Below are 16,847 nucleotides of genomic sequence, written 5' to 3'. Positions count from 1 at the left end.
TTAAGGTTTTCATTTGTCTTAATTGTAATATATTTAAGGTTAACATCAGAACTTTTAATTCCTTGGCATTAAAATAATTTTACCTTGAAAATTGTCCCTAGTCTCCCTTTAATCCCCCAAGAAAAATAATGAGAATTTCCTCATATTTAATACTGTGTGGGATTTAGTTGGGAAAGTTTTATGTTTTCTGATTATAATTGTTTAAATGAATTCTTATATTTTTGAGTATCTTAACTTGCCATATTAAATAAATGTAGTATTATATAGTGATTTGAGCTTGATTCTGTCACCAAATAGATTTGTGTGTAAATTCTATCATTTTACCAGTTGCATGAACTTCAGCAAGTTACTTAAATTCTCTGTGCTTTGATGTTCTTTATTTGTAAAATTGTAATAATATTCAGCTTTGGAGGATTGACTGAGATAGTATGTATAAAATAATCAGACACTTTGTGTTGTGACACAAAGTAAGCACTCAGTTGTGAGTTTGATGGGAATGTTACTATGACAGTCATACTCCCTCAAGGCAGGATTCTAAAATATTGAATGCTTTCCATTATCTTGGAGTATTTAGGTACAGAATGGAAATTTCAAATGTGCATTGTCCAACCTAAATCTTAATTTCTGGCAGATCTTAGAGTGGTATTTTGTGGCTACAGAGAAACCAGCATTTTAAATTATAGACTGTAGCAAATGGTTTTCATATACTTAAATTTGTTAGGAACTACAAATCTGTTTTGGAAGTAACTAGAATTTAGAATCCTAAGTGCATGCTGTATTTAATATTGTTCTTTGCACTCTAGTTCCCATTTTCTCATTTTTATTTTTCATTCATGGCATTTTTTAGTAATGCTTACATTTAAATATCTAGCACTGATATTATATGTTATGAAGATGTGTCTAGAATATTCTAAGTTAACATCTGTAAAATACTTTTTTAAATGTCTGTAAGTCTTTCAAATTGGTTCAGCCTAATGATAAACTTTGCTGATGTGTTCTGTATACATTTTTCTACATTAAGGGACTCAAGTTAAAGACACTTAGTTATTTAACATTAACATAGGACTAATCATTTAACCTCATAGTGCCTTGGTTGTCCCTCCTATACGGTGAAAATATTATTCACAGAGGCAAGAGACTGAGGTAGCTAGTGCCTGAAAGAAGCTTTTAGTTCTAAGAGCCGTGGTGCCCTCTATATTCTGGCAACATTACCTGTATTGTTACCTGGATTTTTGTGCTGAAGGCCAGTGGCGTAGAGTGAAATAGCTCGCCCTGGAAAGTGTTTCTCTTCAGCAAACCTTGATTAAGAATCATCTCTTAAAAACTACTCTTTGTTTTAAGCTGCATGCATCTTAAATCTAGTTGGCTTAAAATCTACTCACTCAAAACTAGATTTATTTTATTTACAGGTGTCATCCAACAGGGCAGGGATGATGACCTGTTCAACAGCTTGAAACATTGATTCCCTGTCACAGTGGATGACATTTGTAAGTAAAGACAATCATGTTTAAATGATTTAAAATACCTACTGACACAAGTGCACTTTGATAAGTATTTTACTGGGTCCTGAATGGCTAAATCCCCTCTTATCCATCACTCCTTTTTCTCAGGGGTGGAAAATGTTGGCTTTGCAGGAGCTAGTTTGCTGTTGTGGAAAGGATACGAGCATTGGAATTAAGAGCTAGGTTCTACTGCCGGCATTGTTACTGGGGCAAGCTTTTCCACCTCTCTTGAGACTGTGTTTCCCCCTTTAAATAAGAGGGCTCTGGACTAGATGACATCCAGGGTCTGGTTTATATCGTCTGTGGTCCTTCTGGAGGTACAGGCTTTGTATGAGAACAACACAAGAAAGAGCACTAAAGTGAAGCCTAGAAAGGAGAAATCTGTTTTCAGTGTATCTACTAACTGTATGACCTTGAGACAAATCCCTAACCTGTCTCAACTTCATTTTTTCAATATAGAAGACAAGGGTTTTTCTACAAAACAGTAGTTTACAGGATTTTAATAAATATTGCAAATAGGGTTCTGTGCTCAAATAGGTTTGATAAAATTAAGTTTTAAAAAAAATAAACTTAATCATTTCTTTTCTGTAGACTGCACAGCTTTGCAGTCCCTAATGTGCATTGTGACTCTCAAGAATTCTCCCAAACTCATCTGAATCACCTCACCCCTATTCAGAACATTTTGGGAGAATAATGTTTCATGAAACCCACTTTGGGAAGTTTTGAGCCAGGTGATCTCTTAAGGTCTTCCTTTGTTCTAGAATTGAAGGATGAGAATTCTACATGTATTTTTTCCAGTCCTTAAGGTATGTAAGTTGAGTGTCTGAGCTTTTGTGGAAGGTTGACAGGATGGGTTTTTTTTTAAGATTTATTATTGTTTATTATTTTGGCTGTGATGGGCCTTCACTGCCGCACACAGGGTTTCTCCAGCTGCAGCGAGCAGGGGCTACTCTGTGCTGTGCAGCACGCACTTCTCATCGTGTTGGCTTCTCTTACTGCAGAGCACAGGCTCTAGGCACGTGGGCTTCAGTCGTTGCAGCGCACAGGCTCGGTTGCTCTGCGGCCTGTGAGATCTTCCTGGGCCAGGGATTGAACCAGTGTCCTCTGCATTGCCAGGCAGATTCTTAACCACTAGACCAACAGGGAGAGAAGGCAGTGGCACCCCACTCCAGTACTCTTGCCTGGAAAATCCCATGGATGGAGGAGCCTGGTAGGCTGCAGTCCATGCTAAGGGTTGGACATGACTGAGCGACTTCCCTTTCACTTTTCACTTTCATGCATTGGAGAAGGAAATGGCAACCCACTCCAGTGTTCTTGCCTGGAGAATCCCAGGGACGGGGGGAGCCTGGTGGGCTGCCATCTATGGAGTCGCACAGAGTCGGACACGACTGAAGTGACTTAGCAGACCAACAGGGAAGCCCTGGCAGGATGGCTTTATGGCCATAACATTTTTTTTTCCCCTAAAAGGTTGTCTATTTATTTATTTTTAATTATTTATTGTAATTGGAGGCTAATTACTTCACAGTATTGTGGTGGTGGCTTGCGCCATACATGGACATGAATCAGCCACGGGTGTACGTGTGCATGTATCCCCTGTCCCAAAGCCCCTTCCCCGCACCCTCCCCACCCCACCGCTCTGGGTGGGCCCAGTGCACCGGCTTTGAGTGCCCTGTTTCATGCATTGAACTTGGACTGGCGATCTGTTTCACATATGGTATGCATGTTTCACTGCTGTTCTCTCAAATCATCCCAACCTCACCTTCTCCCACAGGGAACAGTTTCTTCTTCCAAATAGTAAATATAGTGCACTTGCTTCAACAGGTCCTGGACCTGTGGCAGAACACAGTGGTTTTATGATTATTCTGCACTTACTAGTAATGTAGCTTTACATTCTCCAAAACCATGCTTTTTGAAAATGTCTTTTCACCAAAAGAGACACAGATGTATAGAACAGGCTTTTGGACTCTGTGGGAGAGGGAGAGGGTGGGATGATTTGGGAGAATGGCATTAAAACATGTATAATACCATATATGAAACGAATCGCCAGTCCAGGTTCCATGCAGGATACTGGATGCTTGGTGCTGGTGCACTGGGACGACCCAGAGGGACGGTATGGGGAGGGAGGTGGGAGGGGGGTTCAGGATGGGGAACACGTGTATACCTGTGGTGGATTCATGTTGATGTATGGCAAAACCAATACAATATTGTAAAGTAATTAGCCTCCAATTAAAATAAATTTATATTTTTAAAAATGTCTCCTGTAACCGTTAATAATACATGTTGTCAAATAAAATACATAATTTGCATTTCAAAAACCATACTGTCAGTCAGAACTCTTGACTCTATCCAGAACCACTTTCCTTTTGGATTTAGTCCCCTAAGCTCAAAACCTGTCTCATAGATAAGGATAGCCTGTGATGGCAAGAGGGGGCAAAATCAGCTTGTTGGTTTTATGGAAGTTCACCAAGCTAAATAACCTATGTGTGTCTGTGTGTATATACATGTTTCCTTTCCCTAGAATTTTGGGATGAGTGCAATTCTTGGTATGTTTATATATGTACAAACATATATGTAAAATATGGTATATATGGTATGTATATATGGTATATATATAATTTAAGGAATTTCCTGTACATTTAAAATTTTTTTCAAAGGCTTCTTTGGGGATCCCCAGACTGCATATGTATTACAGAGCTTTGTTGAAATGAAAGCCCTACCAAAAGTGCTATAACTGCTGGAATTCTTTGGTTAGCTTCATAAAGTGGCAGGAGTCTTTATCCCCTGGGAAAGCGGAAGGAGCACGGACTGTCTGGTTTGCTAATTGTCGTAGTCTCCCACAAAGCCACTCTGCCCAGTGTTTTACTTTGCTTAAAAATACACAGAGCACATTTTCTGTTTCTTATCATCTCAATGTAGAAATCATAAGAAACCCAAACTTAATCATGGTAAAAGTAACGATACCAGCAAAGTGGGCAGCATGAAACAGTCTGAAGAAAACCGTCTGGTTACTGGATTTGGGGTTTTCTCGGTCTTGGGGCCTCCTGTTCTTCGTCCTTGCTCCTCCCCACACCGTGCTCCTCTTGTTCTCCTTTACTCTGCCTTTATCCTCGTCCATCCCTCTTGCCCCTCGTCAGGTCTCCCATGTGGTTGGTTCAAGGTTAGGATCAGTTGTTCAGGGAGAACGGGCCCTTAGAGAACTGCCACATGGGCCCAGCGTCACTTATTTGTATTAAAAAAATCAATTGAGTAATTTATGAGGAGACTACAGCTTCCATACGGAACTTCTCATAGTGGGTTTGTCCTCTTCTCAATGACCTTCTTAAGAAATCAAGTACAGTTTTTAAAACAAAGAGCCTGCGTGATCAGTGTGTGTGCTAAGTCACTCAGTCGTGTCTGACTTTTTGCGACCCTGTGGACTGTAGCCCGCCAGTCTCCTCTGTCCATGGGATTCTCCAGGTGAAATACTGGAGTGGGTTGGCATTTCCTCCATCTTCCCAACCCAAGGATCAAACCTGCTTCTCTTACGTCTCTTGCATGGGCAGGCGGATTCTTTACCGCTAGTGCCACTTGGAAGCGGACGTGGTCAGTATGTATATATATATACACACACACAAGTCTGTGTGTTCTTAGCAAGCCCTTAACCTCCCTAGATCTCAGTCTGCTGCAGTCTTTAAAAAAAAAAAAAGGTCTCTGGATTCCATTGCACTGGTGGTTATGAATATTAATGGGATTTTGTAAAGTGGCCTCCTTGTACATGACATGTTATTGCCCTCTAGGCTCAGAATGATCAGCAACCAGATGCCGATTCAGGGTCTCAGGACTGTTCCTTCACTAGAAACAGCATGTGTAGGATACTCCAAGATCTGTCTTTTCAGTGCTTCATTGGCCCTCTGAGTTCACAAGAAGACATCCAAAGGCTCCTACTTGCTTCATCACAGAGTGAAGTCTCTTAATTAGACTGTCATTTTAGTTGTAATGCTTTTCAGGTCATGTGTTTTTAGGGAAATATGGGCAACAAAGGAATTGTTGGTATGTAGTAGTGATTGCAAAATACTGTAACTTGCTGAAGTTAAATTCTATCACTGTGGACTCTTCACTTTCCAATCTGTAATAAGGACTAATCTGTAACAGTGACAGAGGGTTTGTATGTGCAGGGAGGAAGATCTTCTCTGCCCTGCTAGGGTCTTGAACCTGAGCCAGGAGCACTGAGCCAGCCCTCTTCTGATCACCAGCTGTCTCCCTTGCCATTCCTCTCTGACCTGGGCTAGGTCCCAAGGCAGGTGTTAGTCACAGTCAAGTTGATGGGAAAGTAGGGTGTCCCCTGCTCTCAGAAGCTTTAGAGTATCTCTGTACAGCAGGGAAGGCCATTCCTCATTCCACACATATACCATCTGATACATGATATATATATAAAATATATATACTTCTAGACAATTCTAGAAAAATTGTCTTTGTGACATGAAGTAGTTTGTGAAGGGTGGCGCATGGAGACACATCTTTAGGGTTATGCTCAAAGCAGCTGACATGGCAGAATGCGTCTCCCCAAACTCACAGTACCAGTCATGTGTCAGGACAAGCTAGGCCCCACCAGAAAATCTCATGCTTGAAATGATTGATGAAAATTCAAATGTGACCCAGGAAATTGTTTGTGTGAATCTCATCTGTCCTTCTATAATATCACCCACAGAAAGGATTAGTAATTGAAAGCCATTAGGGAAAACCAGATGGAAAGAGGAAGATGAAAGATAAACATCAGTTCCTCAGCTCCAAAGAACCAGGCCAACGGAAGACCAAATTGTAATTTTCCAAGCCAGCTGCAGTTTTGGAAGATTTCTATGTGTGGGCCAATTAAGTAAATAAAATAACTCTTAAATCACTGGTTTGAGGGTTTCAAAAGGAAGCTACTAGAAATTCTTTCACAATTGCTATTTTAGAGCCTTTAGAATTTTGGTGAGGAAATAATCATTGGTGGCAAGATCCCCATTCATTAGCTTCATGGAACAGAAATCAACTCTGCTGACCTCAGGATGGTCATAGCATTTGGGGTCCCAAGCAAGTAGAGGCTGTCATGCGATACTCTGGCCTTCCCACATTGTCTAACTAACTTTGTGGGCCCATTCTAAAAGAGTCAGCTCACCAGTTTTAGTAAATACTTATATCAGACCTTATGTTCAATGACTTGGATCTGTAATTTTCATCTTCTGCTTTTTGCCCTATATTTTCCCCTTCTATTTGAAGTCATCCTCTCTCCTCCTACTTCCCTGGTGGCTCAGGTGATAAAAGCGTCTGCTTGCAATGCGGGAGACACGGGTTCAATCCCTGGGTCGGGAAGATCCCCTGGAGAAGGAAATGGCAACCCACTCCAGTTCTCTTGCCTGGAAAATTCCATGGATGGAGGAGTCTCGTAAGCTACAGTCCATGGGGTCGCAAAGAGTCAGACACGACTGAGCGACTTCACATTCACTTTCGCTTTCTCTCCCCCTAATATTTAGACCTCTTGGAGACTGATAAGTCATAGCTATGGCTTGAGCCTTTTTGTGAGTTATGAAAACTTAACGTTTTTTATATGGCCTCCTAAGTTAGTCCTTAACTCTTCTTAGTTTCCTTAAAGTTACCTTTGTTGCTTAGTCATTTCCAACTCTGCGACCCCATGGACCGACTGTATCATACCAGGCTTCCCTGTCCTTCATTATCTCCTGGGGTTTGCTCAAACTCATTTCCACTGAATCAGTGATGCCATCCAACCATCTCATCCTCTGTCATCCCCTTCTTCTCCAGTCTTTCCCAGCATCAGGGCCATTTGCAGTGAGTCGGCTCTTTGCATCAGGTGGCTAAAGTATTGGAGCTTCAGCTTCAGCATCAGTCTTTGCAGTGAATATTCAGGGTTGATTTCCTTTAGGATTGACTGGTTTGATCTCCGTGTAGTCCACGGGACTTAAGAATCTTCTCCAGCACCACGGTTCAAAAGCATCAATTCTTTGGTACTCAGCCTTCTTTATGGTCCAGCTCCCACATCCATACATGACTACTGGAAAATCATAGCTTTGACTAGACAGAACTTTGTTGGCAAAGGGATGTCTCTGCTTTTTAATATGCTGTCTAGGTTTGTCATAGCTTCCAAGGAGCCAAGTGTCTTTTAATTTCATGGCTGCAGTTACCATCTGCAGTGAATTTGGAGCCCTCAAAAATAAAGTCTTTGACTGTTTCCGTGTGTCCCCATCTATTTGCCTGAAATAGGACTGGATGTCATGATCTTAGTTTTCTGAATGTTGAGTTTTAAGCCAGCTTTTTGACTCTTCTCTTCCACTTTCATCAAGAGGCTCTTTAGTTGCTCTTCGCTTTCTGCCATTAGATTGGTGCCATCTGCATATCTGAGGTTTTGATATATTTAGCTTGAGATTTATCTAGCTATAACTTCAACAAGTTATCATAACTGGTCAGAAATGCTCAAACCTGAGTTTTATATTGCAGCTATTAAGATTCTTTCAGTAGGAAACTGTAGATGTCTCTAATGGCCACTGCTTGCACCCTTGTCTGTATGTTTCTTTTAAAATTTTTGTGCTGCTACATTATTTTAACTAATTTGCTCAATAACTTGAATGAATCAACCCTGTTATCTTCTATTCCCTTAGCTTCTAGAACCATCCAGTGAAAATCCACTAATGCTATAGACTTGCTGGTGACCTATTTTATATTATTCAATTTTCTATCTCATACAACTTAAACATTTTCCTTGATGATTTCTAAGTTTCTGTACTTATTTACCAGCAATGTTTGATGAAAGGTCACCTTTGCGATAGAATTTCTCCCCAAAAGCGGAAGCTTTTATACAAGCTGCAGATTGTTTAGCACCTTCTTACGAGATTTACAACTCCCTTCTTTTTGCCCACTCAACAGGAAGGGACCCCCTAAGTGTGGATATATTGATAGTTTGCATTGTAACTTTAGAATGACTTTGGGCTGTTGTGCAGGTTCATAGTAAGGAAACAACTGATGCCCTAGCTCTTCAGAAAGTTCTCTTTTTTATATAATGGGGAAAACTCTACAAATGAACCCATACCTCCTTACAGGCTCATTTCCCAAGAATTCTTTATAAGTGAATTTTATTGAGTATCTTTTACATACTGTAAAATATATTCAGTTACATGTACCATTTGGTGACCTTTGACAAATGTAGGCACCTGTGTAAAGCACCACCTGCAATCAAATATAGAATATTTCATTGCTCCAGAAAGTTCCCAAGTGTCCCTTTGTAGAAAATCTCACCCCTCATCTCCTGCCTAAGGCCACTACTGATTAGATTTCCATCAGGACAAGAAATTTGTTTAATGGTTGATATGACAGGTGACATCCCATTTAATGTTTAGTTGTCTACATTTATAGCACTTTGGACCCCCACCTTTTTCTTTTTATTTATTTTTGCTTGTCATCTTATTATTTTTAAATGCCTATCTTCCTGGTCTCTGTTAGATATAAAATTTTCAGGTCATGTATTTTTAGGAAAATACAAGCAACAAAAGAATTGTTAATATGTAATAGTGATTGCAAGATACTATAACTTGTTGAAGTTGAATCCTATCACTGGACTCTTCCTTTTTAATCTATAACAAGGAGTTTAATAATTTTGGGTGCATAGTGAGAGAGGGTTCTTAGATGCAGGGAGGAAGAATCTGCTAGCATCTTGGACCTGAGCCAGAAGCACTGAGCCAGCCCTCCTTTAATCACTGGCTGTCCCCCTTGCCATTCCTCTCTGACCTGGGCTAGGGCCTATGACAGGTGTTAGTCACACTCAAGTTGACCGGAAAAGGTGTCCCCTGCTCTCTGACTGTGAACTGTACTACATGGTCTGAGGTATAATAATGAGAAAAACTACCATTTCTGCTTCCTCCTCCCAGTCTACTCCAAGGGAAAAAAGGCATTCTTTGTTGCACTGATATGATTCCAGAATTCACTATGGAACACCACTAAAGCATTTTTTCCAGCTTTGTAGAGACTGCTAAAGCACTTAGATTTTTCTCTCTGCAATACTTGAAAGCATGCAGTTGTAACCCATTCAAGAGTCCTGTAGACCAGAGTTCTCTGCCCAGTCCCAGGTGAAGAATGACATTCTCTTGTGTAACAAGTTTCCATGGGGAAGACTATATAGGTCACATAAAACTCCTGGAGAAATGGTTATAACTTTTCTCCCATCTCCTTCAGAAAAGACTATTGGAATGGGAGTGAATGAGAAAAGTGAAAAACAGTAAGAATATAGAAATCCCACTATATCGTGCTATTGACAGGTTAACATAACCAATAATATTCTGCTGTTTGCCCTCAGACAGCAGCCAAACTGAATGCTTTATATATGAGTGTTGTTTATATATGTGAATGTGTGTGTGTGTGAGAGAGAGAGAGAAAGAGAGGGCCAAACATGTGTATCATTTACAGTTACCAGTTCTAAATTAATAAAGCTTTTAAGAGGAAAGGATTTCCATTAAATTCCATCTGCAGGATACACAAGAAGGACTTTTCTGGAACTGTTACTTAAACCAGAAATTTATTACAGTGTTGTGGACATAACATTCAAATTTACCACTTATTTCAGTGTGAATAGTAAATTTCCTTTGTTTCCTTTTAGATAAAGCGCCCCTGCCCCCCTGCCAGTGCCTTTGCATAATGATTATGACTGATGATTGCCTAATTAATTTGCCTAATTAATGATTATGACTGATGCTTTAGTTTGGAAGCAGTGTTCATAGTTACTGCAAAGGGGCTTTTTTTTTAATTTTAGATTTTCATTTACTTTTCATTTTTTTAGCTACCCAATTTTTATTCTTTTTGTAGTTTTTAAATTAATTTTTATTGAAGTATAGTTGCTTTACAGTGTCTTGTTAGTGTTTGCTGTACATCAAAGTGAATCAGTTAGACGTGTACATGAATCCACTCTTTTTAGGATGTCCTTCCCATTTAGGTCACCACAGAGCTATACAGTAGGCTCTCCTTAGTTATCAATTTTACTTAGTTGATAACTAAACTGTGGCGTGGAGTTGCTCAGTCGTGTCCGACTCTTTGTGACCCCATGGACTGTAGCCTACCAGGCTCCCCTGTTCGTGGGATTTTCCAGGCAATAGTACTGGAGTGGATTGCCATTTCCTTCCCAGGCTCCCCTGTTCATGGGATTTTCCGGGCAATACTACTGGAGTGGATTGCCATTTCCTTCTCCGGCAGATCTTCCCGACCCAGGGATCGAACCCAGGTCTCCTGCATTGTAGACAGACACTTTATCGTACGTCAATCCTAATCTCCCAATTCATCCCACCCCCACCCCACCACACTTGGTAACCATAAGTTTGTTTTCTACATCTGTGACTCTGTTTTGCTTTGCAAATAAGTTCATCTGTACCATTCTTCTAGATTCCACATATAAGCAATATTATTCGATTCTTGTTTTCTCTTTATGATTTCCTATTTTTTTTAATTCGTAGTGATACTGGGCTGTAAACAAGGGGTTTTTACTTTGGGTTTCATACAAGAATATTCTAAACTTTTAAGCTAATTTAATTTTTTTCACTCTAGGACAGAATGCGTAAATAGTAATGGATTCTTAAGATTTGACTTAGTGTTAACTCATAAAAGAAATTCTGTAGCCCTGTAAGCTAATGTTTGGTCATAACTTTGAAGTGGTCCACAGCATCTAGTTCAAATGCCCTGTTTATGCTATTCACTTTCTCCCTTAATTCCTTAATTTTTGAGATTTGTTTTCCATAAAGATCCACCTTTACTCATTAGATAGTAGCACTTCAGAAGGAGCTTTGATGATCACATATTACCTTCTGTTTATCCAGCCCCTCCTACACACACTCCCAAATCTGTTTTTTGTTTTTTTTTTAATTGAGCATCTCCTTGGAACAGGAGATCAGGATCGTCATCTTATGACTTTGATGATGTCACTTTAAGCATGTCATCAACTTCTCTGAGCCTCAGTTGTAAAATGAAGGACTCAGCTTCAGAGACGACATTCAAGTCCCTCTAGGTATCACTCATAAATTTTTTTGGTTAACCCTGAAGAGGTTTCTCAGGCTTAAGATTCTGTGCTTCTAAGAACTTATTATTTAAGAGGTAGAACAGACTAAAAGCATGCAGATTTTGTAAAATCTACTTTTACTTTGGCATATAGTCAGTGTATAATGTTGTGTTAATTTCAGGTGTACAGCACAGTAGTTCCATCATACGTGGAGTGGGTAGCCATTCCCTTCTCCAGGGGATCTTCCCAATCCAAGGATCAAACCAGGTTTCCTGCACTGCAGGCGGATTCTTTACCATCTGCGCTATCAGGGAAGCCTCACACATAGATTTATTCTTTTTAGCTTATTTTCCCATGTAACTTATTACATCATATTCAGTAGAGTTCCCTGTGCTATATAGTAGGTCCTTATTGATTATTTTATATATAGTAGTGTGCATATGTTAACTCCGGTCTCCTAGTTTATCCCTTTCTTGCTTCTTTGGTAACCATAAGTTTGTCTCCTAAGTCTGTTTTGTAAATCAGTTCGTTTGTATCATTTTTTAGATTCCACATATAAATGATATCATATGATATTTGTCTTTCTATGTTTGGCTTCACTTTAAATGATAATCTCTAGGTCCATCCTGCAAATGGTGTTAGTTCATTCTTTTTATGGCTAAGTAATATTCCATCGTATATATGTACCACATTTTCTTTATCCATTTACCTGTTGATGGACATTTAGGTTGCTTCTATGATTTGGCTGTTGTATACGGTGCTGTAAGAACATTGAGGTACCTGTGTCTTTTGAAGTATGTTTTTTCTGGGTATGCCCAGGAGTGGGATTGCTGGATCATCTCGGAGTTCTATTTTTAGTTTGAGGAGCCTTTATACTGTTCTCCATAGTGGCTGTACCAGTTTACATTCCCACCAACAGTGTTAAAAGTTTCCCTTTTCTTCACACTCTCTCCAGCATTTCTTTGTAGATTTTTTTTTTTTTTTGGATGATGGTCATTCTGCACTATGTGAGGTGATACTTTATTATAGTTTTGATTTGTCTTTCTCTAATAATTTGTAATGTGGAGCATGTTTTCAGGTGCTTTTTTGTCATCTGTATGTCTCCTTTGGAGAAATATTTATTTAGATCTTCTGCCCATTTTTTTAAATTGGGTTGTATGTTTTTTTTAATATTGAACTGCATGAGCTGTTTGTACATTTTGAGATTAATCCCTTATTGGTTGCATTGTTTACAAATGTTTTTGCCCATTCTGTGAGTTGTCTTTTCATTTTGTTTATGGTTTCCTTTGCTGTGCAAAAGCTTTTAAGTTTAAACATGCTGATTTAGGTATAGGCTTGAGTGAACTCTGGGAGTTGGTGATGGACAGGGAGGCCTGGCGTGCTGCGATTCATGGGGTCGCAAAGAGTCGGACACGACTGAGCAACTGAACTGAACTGAACTTGACTCTGCTTTAAGTCTTTGAGCTGGTCATATAATTTTTTTTTTTTGCCTCAGGCAATTGAAGGTCTCTTCTTGCTCCTCAGTATAGATCTCTTAAAGTTATAAAATTAGGAACAGTAGTAACTATCATTTATTGAGCCTCTTTATGTGAGAAAGTCGGCTAAATACTTTACCTGATTATCTCCGTTAATCTTTATAGCAATCCTTTTGAGGGTAGGTATTATAATAAAATAAGTATCTTTGGAGATGAGAGGTTTATGGTGAGTTATCAAGGGATTGTATAGGTCTGTTTTAGTAGGGCATCCTTTATTTTAAAATATGAAATCACAGAGGATAACCAGACCCTTCCACCGGATGCCCCTTGATGTCATCGTGGAGACGGAACATTGGACTCTGTTAGTATTTAATCTAAGTAGATCACTGTATTTTGAATAATTGGGTTACTCAAAATAGAGAAGTTAAAACATCCTGGAACCTGTCCAAAGGAAGTTGTAGTTCAGATGGGCCCTTCACCCACTGAGGCATGTTACTGTTGAACTGTAACTGTTCAGTTTTTAAAATAAACTCTTATCAAATATTAAAAGAAGATTCTGCCTTACAGAATAAGAGAGCTTATGTTCAAATTTTAAATGTAAAAAAAACTATCCTTCTCTATAATGTAGCTTAGTTCTCTAAAAGTTAATTGTGTCAAATGCTACCCTCCCTTCTTTAAGTACCACTGCTGCTGCTAAGTCGCTTCAGTCGTGTCCAACTCTGTGCGACCCCATAGACGGCAGCCCACCAGGCTCCCCCATCCCTGGGATTCTCTAGGCAAGAACACTGGAGTGGGTTGCCATTTCCTTCTCCAATGCATGAAAGTGAAAAGTCAAAGTGAAGTCACTCAGTCGTGTCCGACTGTTTGCGACCCCATGGACTGCAGCCTACCAGGCTCCTCCGTCCATGGGATTTTCCAGGCAAGAGTACTAGAGTGGGGTGCCATTGCCTTCTCCTTAAGTACCACAGAAGTGTACAAATCCAAATAGTCTTGTTCCTTTCGTAGGAACAACAGCAACACAAATAAATAAGTATTTATAGTTATGTGATGTAAATTATACGTAAGTGTGCAAAGCTGTCATTTCAGCATGTGTATTTTAAATCGCAGTATACTTAATAGAATGAGATCTGGGTAAATTTCTTTTAAGTTTGTATAACAACCATATTAAATGATTAACATAATTTATCTATGTATTAATGAATGTAAGATTTATAATATAATAAAGCATGTCACATTTATTGTATTTATGATTACTCAGCACGCTTTTACATTTCCAGTAGGTAACTTGAATTCAGGTTGACATCTAAAGGTTTTCATCATTTCAGTCTTCAAAGTGCTTATTAGCATTTCATTGTCAAAGTTGGTGCTTGCTTAGCTCTGAAACTGACAAGAGACCTCTGAGTTGACAGTCACCTCCTAAATAAACAAGATTCTGAAAGCAGTTGAAGTGTCTTTCAAATCAGTATTCCAGAGACTATATGTAAAACTTACTGTGGAGAGTTTATTATAATTTAGAGGCAAAAAGAAAAATAAACAAAAACTCTCTCAGCTTTTAAACTCAGTTTGAGTTTATCATTCTTCTCGGTATCTCTTAGAAGCAAGGAAACCAATAATAGTGAATAAAGATTTAATCAAAGATCTTACTGTTAATATTAGTACTTTTGAGAAATGAAACTGAAGAAACTTTTTAAAAATAAATTTAATGTAAAATAAACTTCTGGGAAAGTCCTAAAATATGTAGTCATGAATATTTTTTTGTTTTTTGTTTATTAAAGTGCTAAGTCAGATCAGTGCTTTCACTAGTGAAACTTAATATACAGTAGAGATACCTACAGAAATTTTGATTCAATAGAATCAACATGGGACCCAGACGTCTGTTAATATAATTGTCTCTCTATATGTTGTGTGTGATGTGTATGAGATCCTGTGTGTAGTAAAGGTTATGCCTTATGGGTTTGGTCAGTGATTCTCAAACTTTTTGGACTTAGGATCTCTTTACACATAATATTAAGAACTGGATTCTTTTAAATGCTTCTACATTCAGTATATGGTGGTATGTTATTTTGGTTGAAGTATATGAAAAAATCTGACCTCATACAAGTAAACATTTGGTAGAGGAGTGTCTTAAAAGCCTTTTCAGATAATTTGGATGTTTTTCTTTGATATACCAAAACTGGATAAGTGTAGTTTCTTAAAGATTACTTGCAATATAGAATCTGAAATGTTGTAAATAAGCATTTCTTATTCTGTTACACTAAAATCCATTGGTCTGTCTTGAAGTCTGAAGGGCTCTTTCAACTTAACCACATGCATTGGACATTTGGAAAATAATGGTTCACTGAGTTAATTTAGGACTTTCAAACACTGAAACATTTCTGTATATGATACAAAAAATCATGTTTCTTAGTCTCATCATTCATTTCATCAGAAAACTCATTAAGCAGTGGGAAGCCATCACATTCAGTGTGGCAGACACAAAGTTTACAGAGTTCTTATTTTCATTTGTATGTTTGGATTTTATCACCGACTGTCATGTTACTTTCCTTGAGGTAGCAGGCTCATTTGTTCATTTTTGAGAAAATTCCAAGTCTCAGTAATCAGCATTTATGTTAGTTGTTCTTCCCAGTTAAAAAATAGTATTCCATGGAGAAAGCCACCAACTCAGCTTGCAACTCAGACAATACTTCTCCTAGAGAAAACCATCCCCACAAAGTCCCCATTGCCTTTTACATCATTTGGTATGATGCTGACTCTCTTTGGGATAGTTTTGCAAATGTAGGGGTATAAAACTCTAAACATAATCCAGAGTAGAAACAACAGAAGAGACAAAGTTAGGAAAAATTGTCTAAATATGTGACCCAAAGTAACTAATTTAATGTACTGGTGTTTAAAAAAAACAGCACGACTGGTGTAAAATATTGCAGTCAGTTCTATCCTTAGTATCTCAAAACCAGTTTCTTTTGAAAAGAAAGACAACAGAGAAAACGCTGTTCAAATGATGACATGGTTTAATATTTCTAACACTGGAAAATGAAACGAAAGCATCCACTTTAAAATGTACAGCTGATCCTGCAGGAAGAGATATTTTAGGCAAGTTATTTTTTTAACATCATACTTCTTAATGTCTTCCTTATTAATTCATGCATTTGAAAATAGTTTCATCTTGGAATTTTCCAGCAAGGCATGAGTTTGAGTTCATAGAAGAAAAATAAACTTTAGGCTCATTAAAGGTAGATATTACCAAATTCCCTTTTCCATCTAACATTTTCTTGGAACTCATCAGTACAGAGGGGTTTTCAGTTCAGTGCAGTCCCTCAGTCATGTCTGACTCTCTGTGACCCCATGGACTTCAGCATGCCAGGCTTCCCTGTCCATCACCAACTCCTGGAGCTTACTCAAACTCATGTGCATTGAGTCAGTGATGCCGTCCAACCATCTCATCCTCTGTCATCCCCTTCTCCTCCCGCCTTCAATCTTTCCCATCATTTGACATCAATAAGTCAGTTTCATCTTCAACATCAGTCCTTCCAATGAATGAATATTCAGGACTGATTTCCTTTAGGATGGGCTGGTTGGATCTCCTTGCAGTCCAAGGGACTCTCAAGAGTCTTCTCCAACACCACAGTTCAAAGGCATCAGTTCTTCGGCGCTCAGCTTTCTTCACAGTCCAACTCTCACATCCATACATGACTACTGGAGAAACCATAGCCTTGACTAAACAGACCTTTGTTAGTAATCTCTCTGCTTTTTAATATGCTGTCTAGGTTGGATATAACTTTCTTCCAAGGAGCAAGCATCTTTTAATTTCATGGCTGCAGTCACCATCTGCAGTGATTTTGGAGCCCCAAAAAATAGTCTCTCACT

The 16,847-nt window shown here is 38.8% G+C and overlaps 1 protein-coding gene across 3 annotated transcripts in view; it reads left to right on the top strand.

Moving 5' to 3' along the window:
- Positions 1–16,847, top strand: part of CHN1 (chimerin 1) — a 208,509-nt gene that overhangs the window by 121,610 nt on the left and 70,052 nt on the right. Inside the window, exon 1 of one of the 3 annotated variants that reach the window (XM_018064919.1) lies at positions 1,464–1,487. The exons of the other annotated variants lie outside the window; for them this stretch is intronic. Coding sequence (XP_017920408.1) covers positions 1,479–1,487 — 9 coding nt within the window. The 5' untranslated portion in view covers positions 1,464–1,478. Of the gene's footprint in view, positions 1–1,463; positions 1,488–16,847 lie in introns of those variants that run through there. 3 annotated transcript variants of the gene reach the window in all.

This window comes from Capra hircus, chromosome 2 (assembly GCF_001704415.2).
Source record: "Capra hircus breed San Clemente chromosome 2, ASM170441v1, whole genome shotgun sequence".
NCBI classification, from domain to species: Eukaryota; Metazoa; Chordata; class Mammalia; order Artiodactyla; family Bovidae; genus Capra; species Capra hircus.
Note: the sequence above shows the minus strand (reverse complement) of the source record. Positions and strands in the feature narration are given on the sequence as shown.